General features: G+C 44.6%; 1 protein-coding gene across 1 annotated transcript in view; it reads left to right on the top strand.

Annotated features, from left to right (window-relative positions):
- TLL2 (tolloid like 2) overlaps positions 1-20,715 on the top strand; it is a gene marked incomplete at both ends in the record, with an annotated part of 97,680 nt that extends 76,965 nt beyond the window's left edge. Inside the window, 11 exons of the mRNA XM_082308375.1 lie at positions 2,335-2,447; positions 6,102-6,247; positions 7,215-7,410; positions 11,604-11,729; positions 13,485-13,645; positions 14,417-14,597; positions 15,936-16,061; positions 16,905-17,032; positions 17,835-18,048; positions 19,111-19,361; positions 20,581-20,715. Coding sequence (XP_082164501.1) covers positions 2,335-2,447; positions 6,102-6,247; positions 7,215-7,410; positions 11,604-11,729; positions 13,485-13,645; positions 14,417-14,597; positions 15,936-16,061; positions 16,905-17,032; positions 17,835-18,048; positions 19,111-19,361; positions 20,581-20,715 — 1,777 coding nt within the window. The remainder of the gene's footprint in view (positions 1-2,334; positions 2,448-6,101; positions 6,248-7,214; positions 7,411-11,603; positions 11,730-13,484; positions 13,646-14,416; positions 14,598-15,935; positions 16,062-16,904; positions 17,033-17,834; positions 18,049-19,110; positions 19,362-20,580) is intronic.
- Between the last annotated feature and the right edge of the window lie 3,901 nt (positions 20,716-24,616).

A 24,616-nucleotide genomic window follows, 5' to 3' on the forward strand; every position in this document is an offset into this window, starting at 1 on the left:
CATGCTGCAGCACAGGACTGGGCTAGTCGGTGTGGGGTCAGTGGGCTTAGGGAGGTCTGGGTGCTCGCCTTGGCCCCACTGGACATCCCAGCCCTGGTACCAGGTGAGGTGCTGAGGCTGAAGCTGTGCTGGTCTCCAGAGGCTTCTGCGGGCCTGCCTCTCAGCGCAGAGCTGGCAGCTGGTTTTACTGCTTCCTGCCTGTTTTGGGGTTGGCAGCATTTATTGCTGTTTTCTGCTGCACATGCGTCAGGTAACATTGCTCCAGCAGCTGCAACTTAGCTCCTCATTATTTATTTTTTCTGCCGAGTAATTTAAAGGTATTTCAGAAGCCAAGCACTTCCCCGCCCCCTAGTGCAGGTGGACTCGCGAGCGTTTCCATCTGGAAGGAGACACTGTGGCCACTGCTCCCGCAAGGGGTTGAGCCCATGAAATTAGCTCGGAAGAGGCAGACAGACGGCAATTCAGCAGGGGGCGGGGAGGGGGATTAGTGTGAATTGTGAAAGCACGGGCTTCTTGTAGAGAGAAAAAAATACATGTGCGCTGCATATTTTCCCAGGGAAGTGTGTGAAAACCCAGCCTTTAAATGGTGTATAACTTTTTATGAATGGGCCCTTTATCACACTCTGAGGAGTTTGCTCATTCTCGTTCCTCATCTGCGTTTCCTCTCCTTGACACCCTTGTTAAACTCCAAGTCTAAATCCAGGAGGCAGTTGCTCAGTGACCCTAGAGGAAGGAGCTTTGCAGTGCTGATGGTGTTTGTTAGCATCCCTTTTGGGAGTGGAGATGGGAGATGCTATTGGTATGCTGCAGGGCTGTCACGCTGCCCCAACAGCACTGGGCAACTTGGGGGCACAGGGGCTCAGGATTAAGTAGCTGAGTAAAGCTGGGGTCCAAGATAATATTTGGATGAGTGACTCGCAAGAGAAAAAAGTTGGCGGTGAGACTGCCATTGAAGAGAAATAAAGTTTGCAACTCACCTTCTGATTTGCATTGACTGGCCTGTAACAAAGGCATAGCTCTTGCATCCTTGAAGGTCATAGCCTTCCCGAGGCTGTCAAGTGGTGAAGGTGGGGCAGGCAGAGCCAAAAGTGGCAGTAGCTGAGTGTGGGCAGCTGACTAAGCAGGAGGCCCCTAGGCTTTTAATGCGCAGGATTCATGCCAGCCACTCTGCACTCCATACATAGGGAAAGCAACAGCCTTCTCTGCCTGCCAGCCAACAAGCCTTGAACTGTCTGTCTCCTTATTCAGTGTAGGGAACCACCAGTGCGGCCTGCTAATGGGAACTAAGGTGCTGTCTTGCAGGTAAGGCATTAACCAGGTTTTTAGCCAGTGGAGGTTGTTGAAAGAAGCCTTTGCCTGATGTTGCAAGGCCAGGATCCCTATCACCGTTGTCCTGACTGAGTTCAACCTGAGGAACCACTCTGCGCCTCTGTCAAATTCCCACTGGGGATTCAGTTGGAGAGGGTGCCGAGGCCACGTTGAATTCAGTATATAGCCCTGCTGGTGTCAGCTGAAGTGAAAAACCACATTTGCACTGAGTGCTCTCAATGCATACTTGGTGCTTGCTCTGTTTCTGTGAGGAGCTTCTGGCTGGAACAGGTAGAGGAGCACCAAATTAGGGTTGTTGAGGTTGTTTGGGCTGCAGGTGCCATCTGCAGCTATTCTGTTTCAGGATTCATCCTTGCTGGCAAGATTCGAGTATTTACCAGTGCTGGTGCATGCCAGAGAGCTCAGAGCTGGGTGAACCATGGAGTAAAAAGGCTCTTGGTCTCTTTCTCTTGAAAGAGATTGAATGACTGCAGAGGCTTAACTGGGAAGAGGTGAGAGCAGAGGATAAGATAACGGTTGTTTTCTCATCAGCATGGCCACATCCCACTCTCAGTTTGACGTGGACAATTTGCTCTTGGGTGCAAAATGCTGAAGAAGTGTCTGGGGTCTAGCAGGTGGAAAAGACGTACCCTAATGTAGCATCTCTTGAAGGACAGGGGATGGTTCCCCACCCTTGCAGCTCATTTGCCCAATTATGTGATCAAAACAAGAGCCCTTTTGAATTTACCAGGGCTATAGAAGCTGCATCTCTGACTACTGGATTCTGCTCCAAGCTGAAGAAAACCTTTATTAATTTAATAATTGAAGAGAATATGAATTAATGGGGGGGAGGGGGGGAACAGAAACTCATTCAAAAGCACAAGTGGTGGGACTGAAAGGGTGTTTTACACAAGCACAGCTCCTTTAACCACAGACTCTTTGCTTCCTGGAGCCACAGGTGCCTGCTACGCTGTGCTGCCCGTCAGCCAGGAGATCTTGATCATCTCTTTCCTGCCTTCTAGGTAGATTTTGTGGCGACAAGATCCCTGAACCAGTAATCTCCACAGACAGCAGGCTGTGGATCGAGTTCCGGAGCAGCAGCAACATCCTGGGCAAAGGCTTCTTTGTGGTCTATGAAGGTACAGCCTTTCGCTAGAAGTCTGTCGCATCGCACGGAGCAGCCGGGACAGGATGCAGGGGTTTATGGGATCAGTAGGAGTTCTGCTTCACCGTGTGGCTACACACAGCCCCTGCTCTTATATTTATGGGAATTGGCAGATTTTGCAGGCTGTTTCAGGAGACAAGGCATGGATCTTCCAACTAGATCATCACATTTTTGGGGGGGCGACAGGATGGCAGCGCAGAGCAACAGCTTCCGTTTATAGGCCAGGTTCTATTTGCCCTAACCAGCCCCTGCAAGCAGCAGTGCTGGGTGTAGCAGGAGTTCCTTCCAGTAATTTAACAGGCAAAGTTCTGTTTTGGATCATATATTTTTATATCACTTAATGCAGCTTATTTTGTTGTTGTGTTTTTGTTTTTTTTCTCAAATGCAAAGATTGTTCTTTGCTTTCTTCCTTGTATGTTTTACTTACAGAAGATCAGAAATTAGTGTGTCAGATCTTCTGCATGTCAGGTACTTTGGAAACTTGCATGGCACTGAGATGCTGAAACCACTTCAGAGGAGGAGCAATACTACCAAAGTCACTAACAAATCAGTAACATCCCTTCTCCATATATGCGTTTTTTTGGGTTTTTTTTTACAATAATGTTTCTAATATGTATCAAAATCCTTCACTGTTCTCTGGGCAACAGGCATTTTCTTAGAAGTACTAGTGTTGTCAACAGTACTGAGGTTGACTGTATTGGTACCGACGTTGCATCATCTTCTTTCTACAGCCACAGGAACAAGCATGACACTGGAAGCCCAGTGCCCAAGTGTCCAATATACTCATGAATAATGATACTAACAGAGGGAAGTGGAAAAAACACGGGACTGTTGGGAAAGTGCAAATAAAGCATATGAGGATTTCACAACAGTGTGGGGCTAACAAATCTGTTTCACAGGAGAAATATCTGGTTTCTGCAGGAATCATTGCCCCAGAGACAGAGGTAGCTTGCTTGATATTTTTTTCTTTTTATGTCTCTCCTGAGAAGCAGCTGTTGCCTGGACCATGTGGTTTGTAACACCCCTTTTATGGTAGCTTGCTGAAATTAGAAGTGATCAAACTAGTGTGTCTCTAATAGACTGTTTTATTTTGGCTTATTGCTTTGGTGGGCTAGTCAGCTTAATTCTTACAGTGTGTTATTCCCAGTGATATCTGCTCCAACTTTAAAAGAAAGAGAAAAAAAAAAAACAAAACAAGCTGAGGAATGTTTTTGGGAAGCAACTTCTCTGTTCTTCATCATGCATGTTAATATAGCATCATGCGTCATATTGCTAAATGAAAGAAAAAAAATTTTACATTGGCTACATGCCAAAGTCAGTTTGAAAAACTTTCTTTTCTCTTGATAATTTTCCTTATTTCCTGTTGATTAATAAGTGACCCCTAAAGGTTCAGTAAACATGAGCAATAATTGCTTCACTTGACTTTTGAGGAGAGCAAATGAAAGTGGAATGTGCATCTAGTGGTCAAACTTTGCATCCCTCTGACTGTTCATATTTTCCTGCCTCTTCAAGGCTCTGGCTTTTTACGTAACCCTTTCCTGCAAGAAACTTCCCATTGGAAAGGTATGAAACCTATTGCTAAGCCTGAGAGCCAGCACATAGTATGACTGGTGGAAGCCAGCTTGTACCACACAAACAGTGATGGCCCATTGTATAGTTCTTTTCTTAGCTCAGCTTCCTCTTGTCAGAGCAGCAGGTAGTGAGATTATCTCCATCTCTCTCCATAATTTATTTGCTGAAATGGGAGAGTTTCCAAAAGTCTTCCTTAATCCCTGTTTCCCTCTGATGCAAGCTCTGGTAATGGCTTGTTTCTTTCCTCTGTTGTCAGGTATCTTGCTAAGCTGTTTTGTGACTTCTGTGTCTAGGCAATAAGGGTAATTTTTATTTCCAGGAGGGATTGCCCTTAAATGTTTCATTTCTATTCAATTTTTGTCCAAAAGCTCTCTGTGTTGCTGTTAGTTCCTCTTTTTCTTTTGAACTCTTCTCCCTCACATACTAAAAAGCCAAAGTGGGTTTTACCACTGCTTCTCTGTCCTCTGCTTTAGTGAGTGCGTGTAATTGCTCATGCATCTGAACTTTGCTGGGAGCTCTCTGGGTGAGGACGGATTTTGGGGTTTGAATTCCACTAGGTCTTGGCCCTAAAGTTTTCAGCAGATGAGAGGGAAGAGGCAGAAGCATGTAGCCACATGATGGGAGAGTTACTTGATACTAAATGACAGTTAATGTAGTGAAAGTGTCCTCATAGTTCAATCATATTGTTCCTTTTCTTTTATGAGATTCAAGATGGGAAGATGCTGGCGGTTTTGCCCTACAGCACTGCTGGCAGCCCCAGATTTGTCATTGTTACTGCCTTCTCAGGCTCTATCAGCAGATGTTCTTTCCATTTTGCAGTAAAGCTCTTCCAGTATACTTAGCTGCTCAACTGAATTTCCATGTGAACCAATGCAGTGGATAGAGAAAATACTGTTTGCTGGCTGACAGTTTTATGGCTGTTAAAAGAAATTGTCAGTTCTCTGCTCTTGTAGTCCTCTTTCTGTTAGGTGCGGGAGACAGTTCTCTAAAGGGTCCCTCAGAGGTTCTCTCTAGCACCACTTGTAGCTCTGAATATGTGAACTCAAACTACAATCTAAATTGTGGTCTGTGAATTCTGGGTGCAACTATTTGGTGGTGCCTTAGCACTGATTCTTTAAAAAAGAAGTTAGCGGTGCAGTAGTGAAACAGTGCTTTTAACTAGGTCGCAGTTAAGCATTAGCAGCTTACAAGGCAAACCCAAGACAATGTTACCCAATGCAAGCAATTTCCAGGACACTATAGGGAGACCCACATCTGAATTGCTGATGCAGCGCGTTCTGGGGAGACCCCAAGTGTGAAGACAGTTGATGTCTTGCAACTGTCATTGCAGTGCTATCTCTCTTGTACCTACTGTCAGTGCTTTTTGTTTGATTGATTTTAAACGCAGCCAAAACATTCATATGCCTTCTTTAGACATGTGTGTCTTGCATCATGGGGTAACACAGGTTTTAGCCTGTAATCTTACTTTCATTTGTTACGTAGTCTTGCAGATAATTATGCCAAACTGCTATTGTCTTTGAGTTCTCTGCTAGTTTTGTATTAAACTAGATTTTCCATTAAATTTTCTGTTCTTGGTCTTTAAACTTACTCATTCTTACATTTAGCACAAAACTTAATTTTTCATGCACAGCAGTCAGCCTGATGGTCTCCTGGTGAACAGCTCAACTCATGCTTGTTAATATTGCCATCGTGTGGCTGGATTAGATTTGCAACATTTTTTTATTTGGAGTTTTTTTGCCAACTTTTCTTGGTCCTTAGTGCTGGTAGCAGGTTTTAAGCAGTTATGAAGGTGACCAGGAGTGTGAAACACACAAATCCATAAAAATTCTCTGTACCAGTGAGTTCACCTTCTAAGGATGTTGACACAGCAAGATGGGAGACACTGTCACTAAGACAAAATGTTAGATTTGTAAGAACTTCCATGACTTGTGTGTTGCCTTTGCAGCACAAGCAGTACTGATACAGATGTGAATGAGGGAGAAGGCTATGTATGTAGCAGGCTTTACTTAAGGAAAAACCTGCAATCTCGTGGTTTTGCTGTTTGTTTTTTATGAAGCTATTTGTGGTGGAGAAATTCACAAAGATGCTGGCCAGATTCAGTCTCCCAATTACCCAGATGACTACAGACCTTCCAAAGAGTGCATCTGGAAGATCACAGTTTCTGAGGGCTTTCATATAGGAATCACATTCCAAGCCTTTGAGGTGAGAAATGTCATTGTATATTATATTACAGATATTATTTTGCCTCTGTAGATAATTTAAAATTAAGAAGGAAGTGATGTAAATATAATAATAATAATAATAATAATAAATTTCTTTTGAATGCTTTAGAACATAATTTCTCCTCACCAGAAGTTTGCTCAGAGATTTTGAAGCCAAGTTTTAAATATGAGTTTTCAAAACCTGTTACTCTAGACAGAAGGAATTAGAAGGGGCACAAAATTGCTGATGAAGTTAAGTAGGGACTCATGAGTCCTTAAATTTTCACTCTGGTCAAATGAAATTGTATGGTCACAATCCAGGCAAAAACTTCTGTTGGTGTCATTTGGACTTGTCAGGTTGCAGGATGTTTGTGACTCTCCAGAGAAACATCATGTTCGCAGATGGCAGACAGGCTTTGAAGAGCTCAGGAAAGGTTTTCTCCTACTGGTTATAGGGTGTCTTACACTCTTAGCCATGTGCCCAATGATCTGTTTCTGACTACTGATGTATAAGTCACAGACAGGAGTGGGCAGGACCTGGGTTGGTACCTAAATCCTGTCTAGCCCATAGGCTCCTGTGGCTTGTGCACACTTAGTATGCTTATCCTGGAAAGGGCTGACACCACTACCTCCTGTCTGTGACCCCACAGCTATTCCTTGAACCTTTTTGTTTGTTCTGCTCTGTTCCTTATAGCTTCTCATGGAAAAGCAGCTTGTAGATAGTCAGGGACCAGGTTTCACCAGAGGGTAGCCGTGAAATAGCAGTAGAACTGAGATGTGCCTGGGCTTGAATCCAATTTCAACTGCAGGATTGTTCAGTGGCAGCCATGAGGCAAGTGCTTAGTTGTGACCAGTTGTCTGGGATGCTCCTTTGGAAGCTGATCTGTGGCCAAAGTTTAACTGGTTAGCTAGCCTGACTCAGAGCACTCACTAGTGAGCTACAGGCTCACACCCTTTTCCCATTGCAGATTGAGTGGCACGACGCATGTTCTTATGACTACCTGGAGATCCGAGATGGCCTCACTGAATATAGCCCACTGATTGGTCACTTCTGTGGCTACGAGAAGCCAGAAGATATCAAATCCAGCTCAAATAAAGTATGGATGAAGTTTGCGTCTGATGCAACCATCAATAAAGCAGGCTTTGCAGCAAATTTCTTTAAAGGTATGTGATCTAGTACCTCTCAAGGTCAAAGCTGGGGACCATTCATGCCTTAACTTACTGCCATCCCAAAGTGATCAGTTACCATTGTATCTACTTGTAGTTAAGAGCTGTTAGACAATATCAAGTTTATATACAAATTTCTTTGAGAGTCTAGAGGGGTTTGATGCTGAGGCATGAACACCACCTCCCTGATTAAGACAGAAAGAAAGCTTACTGGGCCAGTACCAGGACAGGCAGTAACACCTTGTGTTGCACAGCTGGACAGAATACGACCTCCATTTATCCATGCCAGGGGACACTGACGTTTTCAAAGAAGGTACTAGTACTGTACAAAGAGTGTTAAAAACAACTCTCTGCTTAAGTTCTATTCCAAAAGAAACTTCAGGAGGGAGAGTAAATTTGATTGCAAGTAGAATCCCAGGGAAAATTTTGGAGTGCTTTAGGAGACAAGCATGTTCCTAAACTGAGATCCTCTTCAGGAAGATGCGAATGAAGACTAAAATTCTTAAGAGCTGAACTCAAGCCACGGTCCTTTCCCAGCATCCTAGTGACTTGATAGAGGCAAGAACCAAATAACTAACCACTTGAGAAAATACCTGCAGAGCTGCTGTGAGGTAAATAGTTTCTCTTAGGTTCAGTGACAGCTGTACAGAATAATAGCTGCAATGCCAATATTTGGATTGCATAAATCCTTTATTTATTTCTACTTTAACTTCTGTCATGCATTAAAGGTGTCATGGTCCATTTGGATCTCTCAAATTACAGGACAATGAGCTCTGTGAATTAAACTTTATTTCATGAACTCATTAAGAAATACAACAAACAAACACGGCAGGGCTCAATCCCCTTTGCTCAGACTAGTCTGTCACATGAATTCACTTATTCACCATTGAAGTCATAAAGTTTCATAACTTATAACCCGTAATTCTTAATCCATGCACTTATGCACAAAAAAAGAATTAGTTAAATAAAGTTTAGTTCACAGAGTGCATTGTCCTGCAAATTTGAGAGAACCAAACAGACCGTGACAAAGGGTGATTGCAAGATCACTGGCAAATACTGTGATGTTTAATTCCAGTCCCTGAACAACTCTCACAGTGCCTAGACTTCCTTGTTTAAATTTCTCAGATTCCATAAAGACACAGAGAATACTTCTTCCTAAAGACACTTTGGCTTCTTTCAGGAGCTGATAGTGCAGGCTGACTGTGGCAGAGATATCTTCTAGGCATTAGCACTACATGGAGACTTCTTGGCCTGCAGCAAGTCATTCTGTAGAATCCGAGGTTCTCCTGCAAGTTTGTAAGGGCAGAAAGTTGCGCACCTGAACCTGGGATGCTTTCTTTGTGATACAGATAGTCAGAAATAAATGTATTTCTTTTTTATGTAAAAAAAATGCATAAGCATGCACTGCTAGTACAATTGCAGACACAGGTGTTGTCTGTGGAGTTTTTGCTGGCAGACTAGATCTTGCAGTGTCTGCTCAGACTTCACATGTTTGAACCAGAAGCTGTGTAGCTTGTGGATGGTTAGGGAGTTGTTAAGTCCATGCCAGTAAGCCCAGCTGAGGCACAAAGTGTATTTGCTTGGACGAAGCACCACAGTGGCCATAGCTACACAACTTCTAGCCAGCTTTCATTATGGACAGAGTTGATGTCAGTTTGCAAAAGCTGGGTAGACATACCTGCAGGCTACATGTGGAGTTTCAAGCTGGACTCTGAAGTCTGCAGCCTTTACCTCCATATCCAGAGGGATTGTGACTACCAGCCACTCCATGAACAAAGTAAATGAACGAATTAGATGGCTCTGCAGGCACTCTTCAGACTACCACCCGCAGCTGATTGAGTAATGGGTTAGCTTTGCCTTAATGAATTATGAAAGGAATAGAGCTTCAGTTACATGTCTTACAACATTGAAAGAAAATAACTCAGCTTAAAAGAAACCAGAGTTAAGGAGGGAACTGAATATTATGCTTTGTGAGAACTGGCAGTGGTAACTTCTAACTTTTCAGAGAAAATAAACCTGCAAACAGCTCAGAGAGTGTAAGACAGCTCAGAGAGGGCAAGTCATTGGTCTCATAGAATCATAGAATCGTTAAGGTTGGAAAAGACCCTTAAGATCATTGAGTTGAACTGTTAACCTGTCACTGCCAAGAGACAATGTCAGGAAGATATGAAGAGCAATTACCTCATGTCCATCCCATCACGTATATCTCAAGGGAAAGCTCTAGGATTATTCTTTATTACTTATCTTCATTTTGGTAACAAATCGTTTGTATCACTGAAGCCTATTTTATTGAAGTGTTAGTAGTGATGCGCTGTCTTGCACTCACATTATTGTACCTTTCTTCTTCATGGCAAACGTTAGAGGAAAGACAATACTTTGCAAAATATACCTGCCCATAGTCAGAAGATGTCCCTCCCATGGTAAAGGCTGATCACAGGGGAGTTGATGATCGTAGGAGTTACGCCCTTGACAGAAAAGAGAGGCTGCGCTTTAACAGCCAGATTAGAAGCTATTGAACTTGTACCCAAGCATAGAGCAGCAAAGAAATACTCTACTTTCTTCATAATAAATCCACAAACAGCAACCAGAAAATAAAATGCTTGGACAGGAGCTGTTGCAGTGGGGGGTTCCTGACTATGGGAAGGCTTTGCAGGAAGACAGTGTTATCAATAGAATAGAATATTTCAGTTGGAAGGGACCTACAATGATCATCTAGTCAAGACTGTTCCCATTTGATCTACATAGCAGTAACTGTTACTGGAGTGTTATATTGGGTGTAGGTGTCAAGGCGTTGGCACTGGGAGGCTGCAGGGGCTGCCCCATGCCAGACAGATGGTTGAAGCTGGCTCTGCAGTGGACCCACCACAGGACACAGCTGAGCCCATCAGCTGAGCTGGTGGTGCCTCTGTGAAACCATGTTTAAGAAAGGTCAGAAATGATGGGGAGAGAGAGGAGGAGGGAACAAAAAGTGCAAAACAGCAGAGGTAACACCGAGGTCAGAGGAGGTGAAGGTGCTTCATGGCAGATCAGATATTCCCTGCAGGCCATGGAGGACCCATGCTGGAGCAGGGGGCAAGTATGAGAAGGAAAGAGCAGCAGAGTCATGTACTGACTGTAGCTCCCCATCCCCTCCTGCCTTTGCATGCTCGTGGCTTTGATGAAGGGACTGAGTGTAAGCTGTGGTGATACAAGGCAGGGGGAGAGGAGTCTGGAGTGAAGTTGAGCCTGGGAAAGGGGGGTGGAAAGGTGTTTTCCCTAAGTTCCCTAAGTTTTCCCCAAATGCTTTATCATTTGTTTCTTTTTTTTTTTTCAGTTTTTGTTTCCCAATACCCAAATCAGTACTCAAATATTTATATTAATTGGCAATAAATTAACTTAAATTCCCCAAAGTTGAGTCTGGTTTGCCCACAACAGTAATTGGTGGGTAATTTCCCTGTCTCAACCCAGGAGCTTTCTCGCTCCTGTTCTTCCTATTTTCTCCCCCATTCCACTGGAGTGGGGGGCCGGGGAGTGAGCAAGCAGCTGGGTGTGAGTGTGGCTGCTAGCTGAGGCCAACCCATAACAACCATGTTAATAAAACCATGTTAATAAATTAAGGGATGCACATGGAATCAGGGGTCAGGGTGAGAAGCCAGTACCTCTGGCTATCCATATATTAAAATGTCAGTTCAGGTTATTGGGATGTGATTGGAAGAACCTGGCTTCAAAGTCTAGAGTAGCAAGACTTCATGTGTCTATGAAAAGGAAGACCTACTTGCATCTCCTCCCAGCTCCTTTGCTGCACTCCATTTAGTGGGTTATGGCCTCCTGCAGCTCCAGTACTGTGGGCACCATAATGGGCTGGTTCCTGGTAGCTCAAGTCACTCAAGGGCATGAGGAATTTAAAAAACAAAACAAAGCAAAAAAACAGGGGCAAATGAGAACAAAATGCAGTGAAGTCTTTACAGGAGAGCATATTGTCCTGCTCCTGTCTAGGAAAGGCACTCTTGACTAGTAACAGTAATTATAATCCTTTATGGTTTTGGTGGTAGGAGTGCTTTAACACTTGTCAGGTTCGCTGCAGTGCCCGCTCCGTGGGCTCGGCTCATCAGCTAGTGCTCTGGTCCTTCCGTCCAGAAGTGTTGCATGAGGAATATGATGGGGTTTGGGTGGTCAGGGAAGCGTAACTTGTTCTGGTTTTCTCCTGACAGAGATGGATGAATGTTCTCTGCCGGACAATGGTGGGTGTGAGCAGCACTGTGAGAACACACTGGGCAGTTATAAATGCACCTGTGAGCCTGGCTATGAGTTGACAGCTGATAAAAAAAGCTGTGAAGGTGAGTAACCTACAGATTGAGGCATCTATCTATAGGATGGGTACTACAGCTAATAATGAAATTGAACAATCTTGGAGATGATTCTCCTTGCCCCTACATCCTCTTTGTTTCTGTTTTTCTTACCCCACCTGAAAAAAATTATTTTTGTCAACATTTTTCATGAAAAACAAGTTTTGGTTGGAAAAAGTGAAAATACTCTGATTCTCTACTGCTAAACATCTCTAAAACCAGTTGTTCTTCATGCCCAGAGATCCCTGTTCAGACCAGATCTCCCATGGTGCAGCATAAGGGAGGGTGGGCATTACAACCTAACTGTTGAATGGCCCAAAAGTATTTCAATCTAAGGCTGAATTTATTATTTTTTTAAAGAAATTTCTTTTGTAGAATAAAATATTAATGTTTTGCCTGCATGCAAAACAGACATTCTCCATACTGAGGAGTCATTTCCCTTCTTCTGTTATGGGGGAAAAAAAACCATGTCTTTGATAGAAACTGTTTCTTTCGGCTTTCTATTTATACAGTTAATCTCTTGCAACAAGTGTTTGCTCCCACCAACAATACAGCTGTTGGTGTGGTGAGAATCCACCCATTGTTCTTGTCTCGTAGCTCTGCCTTTCAGCTGAGATGCGTAGGGAGCTCCACACACTGTGAGTGGTGCTCTCAAAGTCACCCGGTTTGCCCTGACTTCTGCTTTTATTAAACTGTTTGGGGAAGGCTGCTGTCGACTTGGTGAGGGCAGAGTTAGGTGCATGGTGCAAAAGGCGTTAGGAAGTTTTACTTTATTTGTTTAAATAATTTCTTGCAATTTTGAGCAAGCCAGTTGGTATAACTTGGCAAGCATTTTTTGAACTTCACTCTTAACTTCCTATTTTAAACTTCCTTTGTGGGCAATACAGGAAGGATAGTCTTTGAAATTGTAGTGATGCACATCACAGTAAATTGCTTTTGTTTCTCCAAACGCACTTGCTTGCTACACTTTTTGTATTGAAGCTGCTCCCTTGGGTTAGTTCTCTTAATGCAAAATGATGCTGGGAACAAGATGCAGGAAGCTTTTATCCCTGTGGGTTTTGAAGATGTGGCCGTGTCTCATTACTCCCAAGAAACAGCAAGAAAAAAATTGCTTCATTGCAAATAGAATTTTGCAGCAAAAGAGCAAACTGAGGTTGATTCCTTTGAGGTAAAAGCCATGCCCTCCCACAAGAGGATGAAGATGAGATGTCCTAAATTTTTAAAGAAAATGGGATAATAGAGCCAAGTCTTTGGCTTTGTCTTCAACTTTCTCTAGAGAAGATGTAGTCCACATGTAATAAGCCACTGAAGAGTTGACAGGGGTGTCTTCCCTAGGATTCTGTTACCTTCTAATTATTCCATTACTGATAAACTTGAAATAATAAGGTTTGTAGGACTGAGTGTGCGTGAATTTACCAAGCTGGCCTTTATCATGTATGTATTGTGCAAGTCAAGTCAACAGATCCACAGTAAGCCCAAGACTATGGAGGAAAAAGCAGATCAATCTTACATGGTTTAAGTGGCTCTCGGGGCCATAGCCTGGCTGTGTGTGTTTCACTGGTGATTTATAGCAGGTGAGGTTTCTGTCTTCTTTGCAGCTCCCACCATTTTAAACCTGTTCTGGAGGCTGGGATTCGAAATGTGCCACGAACCAGGATCTGATTCATTTCATAGTTAACAGTGTGGCCCAATCTGTGTGTCTGAACAGAACCAAGTAAAACTTGTGTTCATTTATTGCCTCTCCAGCTGCCTGTGGGGGCTTCATCACCAAGCTCAATGGGACCATTACTAGCCCTGGATGGCCCAAGGAATATCCTACTAACAAAAACTGCGTCTGGCAGGTGGTAGCTCCAGCCCAGTACCGGATCTCTCTGCAGTTCGAAGTGTTTGAGCTGGAAGGCAATGATGTACGTAACCAGTCCCTGCATCTCAGAGGTGTGACTATTGGCTAACTCAGAACTGGATAAATCCTTGGGGTACAAGGAAGAGGAGACTGTCTTACTGGCGGAGCTTCTGGTTGTTTCCCCGCCCTTGATATAATAAGCCAATAACAGTGATTGTTCTCCTTAAAGTCCAGATCTGCTTTCTCTATGGAGTGGAAGGATTAAAGCTGTTCTGTTATAAACGGGCTTCTTTTCTCTACCAGTTTTGCATAATTGTAGGTGTTTTCCATCCCTAATAGGTGTCACATCCCCCCCTTTCCCAGAGTTGCCTTTGCAGGAAAATAATTGGAAATGAACAATTAAGTAGAGTTCTTCAAGGGTAAACAAAACAACCAGTAAAAGAGTCTGTCCTCTGCCCTGCCAAGGGCAGGGTGGAATTTGAACACAGCATTCAGGTCTCACTTTCCCCACTGTAAATGGGAGCAGTGGCTCTTCCTTAAATCAGCAGGCTGCTGAAGTTCATTCAACACTGTCACGCTCTTGGGTAAGGTGGGAGTAATTATTTTAGCTGAATTAAACTGAACCTTTGCTATTCTGATAAACACACCCATGCTTTAAGACCAGGGCATCCAGGGAAGGGGGTGAGAACACTGACAGAGGAGAATTTGGGGAAATTAGGAGTGTATTTGAGTATAAGGCTGTTTCTGTTCCCTCTCAGTCAAGCCTCTGTTCCCTTCCTCTGAAATCCTCTATTCCAAGTCCATGGACCTGAGAAATCTCCTTGTCTCTTGACAGGTCTGTAAATATGACTATGTTGAGGTTCGTAGTGGGTTGGCTTCTGACTCCAAGCTGCATGGCAAATTCTGTGGCTCAGAGAAGCCTGAAGTAATCACATCCTATGGCAACAACATGAGACTGGAGTTCAAATCAGACAACACGGTCTCCAAGAAAGGCTTTAAAGTTCACTACTTCTCTGGTACGTGGCTGTATTCTTTTACTTGCTTAGCTGTCTCCTCTGACTGAACCTCTTGGTTTTGGTGAATTTTCTTCAACCTCCTGTCAAATCAGGCAGAGCCCGACATGGTTAGTTACATCTAAAAAGCATGTTTGCTCTGTGCTGTGTCACCTTTCATCTTGGTTTCTCAGTGCAGTGTATGGTCCGGTATCATTGCGTGGCATCATCAAGATGCATGGATTCTGTCAATGCCTCCAGTCCTTCCATGGCAGGAAGCAATGGGGAACCTGATCCTGAAAGTTATTTCTGTCCCTGGCATCGTTAGAGAATAGCTTTTTCCTCTGAAACTAGGAGAGTTACAGAAAACTTCTGTAAATTTTCTATAGCAATCCTTCCCATCAAAGCAGTGCATGCTAGTGGAAGTTTCTAATCCTCTGTTCTGAATCCTTCATAGCTCTTGGTGTCAGCGATGCACCTTGTTAGCAGGCCGTTCCAGAGGTTAACTGTACATTGTATGGAAGTGGAAAGTCAGTTCCATTCTGTGTTTTCAGCAGAGATTAAGGAATATTATTATTTTTGAGAAAGATTATCAGGCAAAATGACCTTGAATTAAGACAGTTGCAGAGTAGAATCGGGGCTAGGGGTTTGGCTTATTAAATCTAACAAGAGGAAGGGTGAAGTGGGATACGTTTTATCTAGAAATACTTTTAGGAGTGAGGACACAGATGAGGTTAATGAGGTCCAGGGAAAGCATTGGCCCAAGAAAAAGTAGAGATAAACTGCTTTTAAATTAAATTGGACTGGAAACTGGGAGCAGATCCTATACTCAGAACAGTGAGATTCAGGAATGCATAGTCCTGAATACAGGAGTGAAAATCCACTTGGACATATTTCAGCTTCAGAGGGCAGCTCTTACCTTAGATCCTCTTCTCCTCCTGGCTGCTTGTGCTCTTGGACAGAGATATTTAAAGATGGAGGCTCCTCAGAGCATGTAGGAACTTGAAAATATAAAGAGTGGCCAGTGGATGTTTTTCATCTAGGTTGGTGAATTTATGTGATATTTTTCCTGGACCCTATTCTAAAATAATGAGACGTTGCTATAGGTTTCTTTTAGATAGGAGTCTTTAATCATTCAAAACCTACATTATATAATAAAACAAATTTGTGATGCATTTTATGGAATGAAAGACAATTGAAGAGAATTGTATCTGGGCTAAAAAGCTGACTGGACTAATCCAGCAGCAGAGGTTGGAGGTTTGCACTGGTATCTGCCTGTCTGGGTATTGGTCTCCCAGCTGGTAGCTGCGGTAGTGTGTTTCTCAATGGCAACTCCGTGTTTGTCGGTTTGATCCTGCCCAGACAAAGACGAATGCTCCAAAGACAATGGTGGTTGCCAGCACGAATGTATCAACACCTTTGGGAGCTACATATGCCAGTGCAGAAATGGCTTCATGCTGCATGAAAATGGCCACGATTGTAAAGAAGGTAAGGTCCCCACTCCCTGCCCTCAGGAAAGACAAGGTGTCTCAAACACGGTTTGAGCCAGGGTGCCTCCTGCCTAGTGTTGGAAGGGTGTTTGTACCGTGTACCATGCTGGGGAACTGAAAAAGCCCCAGCTAGCTGAAAAACTACCTAGGAAAAGGAAGAAGAGGGCTTGTTTTCAGCTGGATCTGTTCCCCAGTCTGGCCCTCCATATGGCCATGGGGTTGGACAGGGTGGGGGACAAGAAGCTGGGCTAGTGAAAGGAGCAGCTGTGGGACATCACCATTAGACTAGTCACTGCTGCTTCATTTAATTATTGGGTTGAGTCAGAAGAGACAGGCTGAGCTGATGTAATCATTTACTGCTGCCAAAAATACCTCTCTTCCTTTACCCTCACCAGTGCTGTGTGCTGCTGTGGCCTTTCTGCGTGTTGTCTCTGGTCCTTGTCTGATCTCTCCGTGGGCTGATTCAGCTTTCCAAGTCAGTAAAACAAACAACTCAAGTCTGAGACAGCACCAGTGTCAAGATGGTGGAGGGGTTGGAGACCATGTCACTGGGAGCAGGGCGGACAAGATGGAGCAGCAGTAGAATATGTTTGGGAGTGAGAAGGTGAATGAGGTTAATGAGGCCCAGGGGAATAAGATGGTCCATTTCACCAGCTGCCAAGTTATCTCAAAAAAGTATAGGCCTTTCTGAGGACAAACCCACCAGAACTATGCAGTAATCTTAAAAGATACTGTTCAGTGACTGAAGCCTTCCCTGTTTCTGCCTTGTTGAGGGTCTTGATGGGCAAGGAGGAGCATGTGGGACGTTAATGCCTCCATTTTATGATCTCCCCCTCTCAAGCTGGTTGCGAACACAAGCTGAGTGGTGCAGAGGGAACGATGAGCAGTCCAAACTGGCCTGACAAGTACCCCAGCCGAAAAGAGTGCACCTGGGACATCTCTGCAACGCCTGGCCACCGAGTGAAAGTGGTGAGTAACCAGTGAGTGGGAGTGCGAGGGGAGAAGCGGGCTGGATTGTGAGCAGCTGAAGTGACTTTCCCTGGCCACTGTGTGAGTGGGAGGTTGATCCCCATAGGTTCTGTGTGGGGTGCTTGGAGGAGGGTCTCCCGGGAGGCTTGCCCCTGGCCTGTAAAAGGGCAGAAGGTCTCAGAGGGACATGAGACAGGGGTGGAGGCAGCTTGGAGTGGATTCCAGAAGATGACAACTGTGGAGCATTGCTCCCTCTGTTACCAGAAGGTATAACATGCCCTCCTGCCCCTACCCCTCCTTGTGAGCCACTCTGTTAGGACCATATCTGCATAAGGTTGTGGCAGGGCCAGTCCCCAGCCTCTCTGAGGGAGAAGCATCAGGCCGATTTTACAACGTGGCCTGATCCATATGGCAGGACATGCCCAAAACTGCAGATGGCCCATGCACCAGGGGAAATAATGCCTGTGCTCCATGGAAGTAATATTGAAGAACTGCCCATTCAGTGTGCTAGACAGAGTTGCCAGCAGGAAAAATAAGAGTGTATAAGGCTTGCAGGTGAAAACTATTGTCATGCACCCATGTGAGGCAGCAAAGCTAAGGCTACACAGCACTTTCATATCAACTTCTGAGCTTTGCCACCTTGAGATCACTCTTGTCTGAAAGAACACTATTCTATTTTAGTTTGTGGGAGGAGTGGGACAGAAATACCATTTGACCTGTTTCACTTGGCATTTCATCCTCTGCTAAATTGCATATGCAGATTTACAAATGTCTGTCTTAATTCTCCTTATTCTTGCTGTAGACCTTCAATGAGTTTGAGATTGAACAGCACCAAGAATGTGCCTATGACCACTTAGAAATGTATGATGGGCCCAACAGCAAGTCACCTATCCTTGGTCGCTTCTGTGGCAGCAAGAAACCAGACCCTGTAGTGGCTTCTACCAACAAGATGTTCCTCAGGTTTTACTCTGATGCTTCTGTGCAAAGAAAAGGTTTCCAGGCAAAGCACAGCACAGGTAAGCTGGTTGCCTGCCAATACGCCAGTGCGATAAGATGACATCAAGTCTCACTGCATTTTTTTATCAGGCAAAACCAGACACACTTTTCTCCCAAATAAGCTTAGCCTGAATTTTAAGTGGTTGTATATTGTGCTAACCAGTTCCCAGACCATTGTTGGCACCATACCATAAATGCCAGCTTCCTTATCAGCTCAGAGGTCTCTTGATGTCAGACGTTCCTGCTCATGTTCTTTTGTTTAAATTGGAGGTGTTTCATTGAGCAGCAACCCCTTCTGTTCCTCATCAACCTTCAGAAAAGGAGGTGATGCAACTTAGCCTGTGTATTGGCCCACACACAGAACAGGCCCATATTAGGTTGATTGTGGTGGAAGCAGAGATGTGCTGTGGACAGACACAGCTTTATCCTCTTATCTGTGGCAACCCAGAAGTGAACCTGTTGTACCAAGGTTCACTTTTTTGAAACCCCTGCCACTGTAAACAGGTGAACCGTGGTTTGAATGGCAGTGCATGAGAGACTGGTGAAGAGGTGTCTTCCTGATTTGGTGCAGTTTCCCTACAGCCAAGCACACGCATTTTGCACAAGCCCAGGGCCACTGTTGCGCATTGTGCAGGCAGAAAAGGATTGTTTTGGTCCCCAGTTTTTTAATGTGCTTCAGCTTCCTGCTGGCAAAATACTTTGGGTCAGAATTTCAGCTATAGGACAAGTGCAAAGAACATGTTAAGTCTTCCTTTAAGCAATTGCTTTCTAAAATAATACATTTTTCCAGAGTATAATGTGGCAGGAACCCTATCCTGCTGGTTTTAACAGGTTGCCTCTTTCTATGCATGTTCTGTACCAAAAGAACCAAGCTTCTCTACACTATGTGGGTCATTGGATTCATGGATGACTGGAGAATTCACTGGTTTATGGTAGTTTGGTGCAGTGGTTAATTACCTTCCCTGTTGTACATGCACTTCGAGCTGGAGGTCTTCTCTCAGCTGGCCCAAAAGTGGGATAGTGAGTCTTTGTTATGAGGTAAGGCCTTTGAGACAATGTTTTGTGCCCTTTTCTTCCTCCAGAGTGTGGCGGGCTCTTAAAGGCTGAAGTACAAACTAAGGAGCTATATTCTCATGCTCAGTTTGGGGACAACAACTACCCAGGTCAAACCAACTGTGAATGGGTGATTGTAGCTGAAGATGGTTATGGGGTGGAGCTGATATTCCAGACATTTGAGGTCGAGGAGGAGGCCGACTGTGGGTATGACTACATGGAGATTTATGATGGTTACGACAGCACTGCACCCCGCCTGGGACGCTTCTGTGGCTCAGGGGTAAGCCGTGGTGGTGGGGATTTCATAGGCATAACTGGAGGTAGCGAGGAAGGGTACTCTCATGCCCTTTTAGGACAGGGGCAGCTCTCACAAACTGGTGATTAGAATGCCTTGTGTTGTCTGGGTTTTGCTGCTTCTCCTGTTGCTAGAGATCACAGCCATTTTATCTGATGCACAGATTTGGTCTGAAAACCTTGCCAACTGACTTTCCCTTGTTAGCCCAGGGCCATGTGCAGGAGCACGGGACTGCTGCACTGCTGTGCCCCAGCCCTGCCACAAAAGCGTTGTGTAAATGGGAAACAACTTCCAAAGACCAGTTTCATCCCCAGTCACTTCCTGCTTGAAGCCAAGTCACGTTGGGGCCATACTATGGCATGGGTGAAGGGTGGAGGGACTTGCAGAGCTGCTTGTTGACTCCAGGGTGGTATGCTGTCTCCTAAACTGTTATGTGTCCCCATTAACAGGAGTGACTCTGTTAGCATGAGCAATGGTGTGTGGTATTTAAAATCAGAGGGTCTATGCTTGATTTCTCTAGGACTTCAGCAATGAAATGGAGAAAGTTCTTACCGAATTTAAAAAGAGACAACCGGGGAGAAGGTGTGTGGAAGCAGTCCTTGTAAACTGGGGAAATGGTCTGGAAAATAAACAAAGGCATAGCAGCTTGGTGTGAAGAAGTTCAGGGCAGCAGGGTAGTAATCTACCTACCTGCACACTGACAAATGGAGAATGGCTGGGAAAGTGTTGGTCCTACAGAGCAGCACAGGGAGGTTGTAGCAGGTCACAACAGTGGGGGAGATAACCAGAGTTATCATGTAAGATAAGTGGCTAAGTTATTTTGCTGCTAATGAACCTTGGGAGAGCCTAAGCTGCCAAACAGGGTCCAGTTTGGATTGTCATTTCCTGATAAGATAAGGACAAATTAGAGCAAACTCAGAAGAATTGGAACAAGATATCCAGGGAGTCCTGTGAAAAAACAACTGGAAGAACTAGGATTGTAGAGCGGACTGGCATCAGTCTTCAAACATGAAAGGCAAGCACGCAAAGAGCAGGGGAATATGCTCAGGAAGTCAGAGTAGAGCAGGAGGTACAGAGCGCTCAGTCTTCGTGTTTACTGGCTACTCTGTCTTCACTATGAGCTTACACTCTAGCATCATAGCACAGACAGTTATTTAGCCTGCAGAATTGACCACTCTGTGCTGTCTTCTTTCCTTTTCTGCAGCCTCTGGAAGAAATCTACTCTGCAGGGGACTCCATCATGATTCGATTCCATACAGACGACACCATCAACAAGAAAGGCTTTCATGCCCAATACATAAGTACCAAATTTCAGGATGCGTTGCACATGAGAAAGTAGTCTGACTGCTCCTCACAGATATTCCCCATCTGAAGACTGAGACATTTAACTGTGATCTTTGTCTTTTTTTTTTAAAGCTTCTGTGCACCTGGCCAAAAGCAGTGTACAGTATTTTCTGTAACTAAAACTAAATCCATTCTCAAAGGTTTGCCTCTGCAATTATTAGCATGACCCTTTCTTGTTAACATACCCAGGACCAAAAATTGTCTTCTAATCATACCTGCCAGGGCACAAACATTGTATTTTGCACAGCTTGCCATGGGGCTGAGTGAAGACTGAGCTTGAATTGAGAAAAGCCTTCATCTCTTGCGTATCCTGTTTCTAGGTGACGTTTCCCAAGCATCCTGTACACATGAGCTGTCTGAACACATTTTCTGGAGCAGGTGATGTGGACAGTCACCCAGCAGGATTTTCTCAAAGGACTTTGGGAGCCGCCCACTCTCCCCTACCAGCCCAAAATACTCTGTGCAATAAGTGAACAACCAGATGGCTGGAACTCCATCACTCCTCCTGTCCCGTCTATTTATTGTCTTGGTTATTGTGGGTTGAGAGCTAGGCAGGGGCACAGGGACAGTCTCTTTAGGGCTGCTGGCTACTTGGATCACGGTGAACGAGAAGGGCCCAGTGCCTGATTAGCAGTAATTTTCATGGTATATGTTGAATGGGAGTGCTTTGATGTAGCGGCCAAGGGAAAGGTGGTGGTTGACAGGGAAGTGCTGTGGTGAGATGCAAGGCATGACTGTGTGATGGTGACAAAGCTTAGCAACTGGAGTGCTGACAGTGTGCTCCAGTTGCACCACTAGGCAAGGCAGCTCGGAGGGCCGTGGCAGCAGTCCAGGCCTTAAATAAGGAATCTCTCCTCCTCACTCCACCCATCTGCTTTCTCAGCCTTCTTTATGCTGCTTCATTTCCTTAGGACCGCTTCCCTGTGAGCCCTGCCTTTTCGCAGCTGAGCTGCTCTCCCCAGGGCTCCCCACTGCAACCTAGGAGTGCTCTGCAACATCAGCTAGCCGGAGCATCTCACCGAAGGAAACACTGGGCCAGAGATAGTCAGGGTGTCCCTGAGGCAGAGGGACACAGGACATGCTACAGATCAGCTCTGGTGAGCTCTGGAAGCCTGTCAGACATGTGCAAGCTCCAGGCATGGAACTAGGAGTGGAAGAGCCCTGCTGATTTCTGCTTCCTCGCTGTTCCTCGCTGGTCCGTGGCCCAGTCTCTTACCTTCATGGCAGGGGTGCAAGCGAGATGGTGACTTAAGCACTTTGAGCTATAAGGCTCAGACATGCTCTGTGTTGCAGTTATTTATGTACACGGAAGCTACCAAGCCACAGGCTTGCAGAATTAACAGGTAGTTTGGCACTTGTTTGGGAAAAAGTAGGGGGAAACTGTGCTTTTGGGAGAACCACTGTAATTGAGCTGTTGATATGGGAAGAAAAAAAAAGACTTTATTCTGAATGATATTTCATTAAGGCACTCATGGGCAATTATGAGCTAAAAGCTGAGGTATGTTAGCTTTAATAAAGTATTTATAATCCAAGGATTACTATGTTTACATAACCAATATACTGTCAGGCTCTGGGGTGACACCTCCTCTCTGGTGTATGACTGTGGAGAAGCGTGGGGCCAGCGCCACTGTCAGGCACCAACGACATTCCTGGAGATGAGGGCATTTCCAGATGGATAATAAGTAGACCCAACCCCCTCCAGAAGTCCTTGAACAGGATGTGGTCCAAGTATTGTGAATACTAGGAGAAGCAAATGCATGAAAATATTTTCCTGCTTAGAACAAGAAAAATAAAGTAATTTATACACACACACACACAAGATTATATGTATATAAAATGTGCATGTAGAAGACCAGTAGTCAAAGCCTTAATAAGTGTCATGTGAACAATACTGTACTGTCGACTATAGCTTTATTGCAGGCTGTATAAAACCATGTTATTTCTGGGTTGGTTTGTTTGTTTGTTTGTTTTTAGCTCTGTTTTGTTCCTCTTTTCAAATTTTGTGGCCTTTTTACAGGCAAGACCTCTGATCTCAAGCTGTTTGACCACGCAGGTCTGGGGAAGTGAGCTCTGCTAGATGGGGTCTGCATTTGTACTTCTCATCCTTGCCCCTGTTCAAGCAAAATCGCAGTGACTCAGGTGTAGAAATAAAAGCGTGACACTGATCCCTGTGAAACAGAAGGAAAGTTTCAGGTGTCAAGCAGCGGTTCAGGTTTCCTGGCTCTCTAATGGAAGCAATGACTCTGGAGAGAAGTGACTGTAGCAGCTTCCCATGTACTTTAACATCTCTGTTCCATGTTCTGGTAATTTCCCATCTTCCCCAGCCTGGTTCATTGCAGATGCTTGCAATGTGGTTTGACGGATCTACTACACTTGTTAGCATTCATGCAGGTGTCTCTTGTGACAGTGTGCTCACAACTGTTGTACTGTGCATTTCAACCAATGATCTATGTAGAATATTTCTGCTGTACTGACTGGGCTTAACAGTCAATAATTCTAAGTGTGTGAAAGTTTCTTAAGAAAAAAGAAAAAAATGTCAGACCCTCTGAGGTGTGTATATGTATTCTGGTCTTTGTGTGCTTTTACATTTCACTAATTAAAATAATTTTTTAAGAGGGGGAGGAGAGGAGGGTGTGGGGGCAATCACAAATGTACCTGTGCCCAGAACGAGTCTCTGCATTCATTAGACTGTGAATTCAGTTGCACGTTCTGTTGTATGCATGCATTTACCACTTCCTCAAGGGGAGGAAATTTCTTAATACATTCCTTGTTCTGCCAACTGTTGTTTGTGTCTACTGCTAATACCGGGTGGGATTTACTTTCTGCAGGAAGTGAATTTCCCTGGAGCCTTTAGCTTTGTCTTGGCTTTTGCAGTCAAGAGACCATTTAGGAAGTGGGGCAGAGGAACAAGTTGGTCAGCCAAAGGGGCTACATCATTGTGCTTCATGTTTTGCACTCATGCTTTAGTGGGCTGAGATGCAGATCTGCAGCGATAAACATTAGGGTTCAGGGAATTAGTCCATAAGTGGGCTTCAAAAGAGGAGGCTCATTTACTACACTACAGGCTATGGCCTTCAGCAGCAGGTCCCAAAGACCCTGGGATATGAAACTCCTGTGCAAAGGACAGCAGGATGAGCGTGAAGCAGATGTTTCTTACTGCAAAGTTGTGGTCTACAATCTCACTGTGGCAGCAAAATGCTCAGTAGCTGGGCAGCGCCGAAAATGCTTTTCTTCGTCTTTCTGTCCTCTGCTTGATGTCTACCCTGCTTGCTAAGGATCATGTCGGTGTTCTTTCCCAAATGTGTAACCAGTTCATGCATATCCCACCACCCAGAACATTTCCTGTTGTGTGTGTCACAGCCACTCAAACGTTTGTGGTGACTGGATTTCCTCCCAGCTGCTCCCAAAGGCAAAGCAGTAACAGAGATGAAGTAGGAATAAGAATCCACATGCAGCCTCTTGCACCAGAGTATCATGGCATGGTATGACCCTGGAATGAGCCTGGAGGCTGACAGTCGAGTCACCAGGTGGACATTGTTTCCCATTTTAGAAGGCACAGGAAGCCTTCAGTCACACACAGAGTTACAGTCCAAAATGGTGTTGAAACATTAAAAATGATGCAGCCCAATTGAAGTGGGAAATAGAAGTAAAGTAGAAGGTGGAATATGAACTGTAGTCACAGCCGTTAGAGAAACACACAGACATTTGCAATCGCAGCAAGATAGGTTCTTACTGTGTGCACTATCTATCCATTTTATATGTAAAGATCTTTTGCAGGCTTATATCTTCCCTTCTGTTTGACTAGCATGTTCCCTTAATGTCTCTTTCCACACTGATTGCCTGCCACCAGTGCTGTGTGACATGGCCGGTCCTCGTTTTCTCTGCTTATTTCTAGA

Source organism: Platalea leucorodia (assembly GCF_965183815.1).
Source record: "Platalea leucorodia genome assembly, chromosome: 4".
NCBI classification, from domain to species: domain Eukaryota; kingdom Metazoa; phylum Chordata; class Aves; order Pelecaniformes; family Threskiornithidae; genus Platalea; species Platalea leucorodia.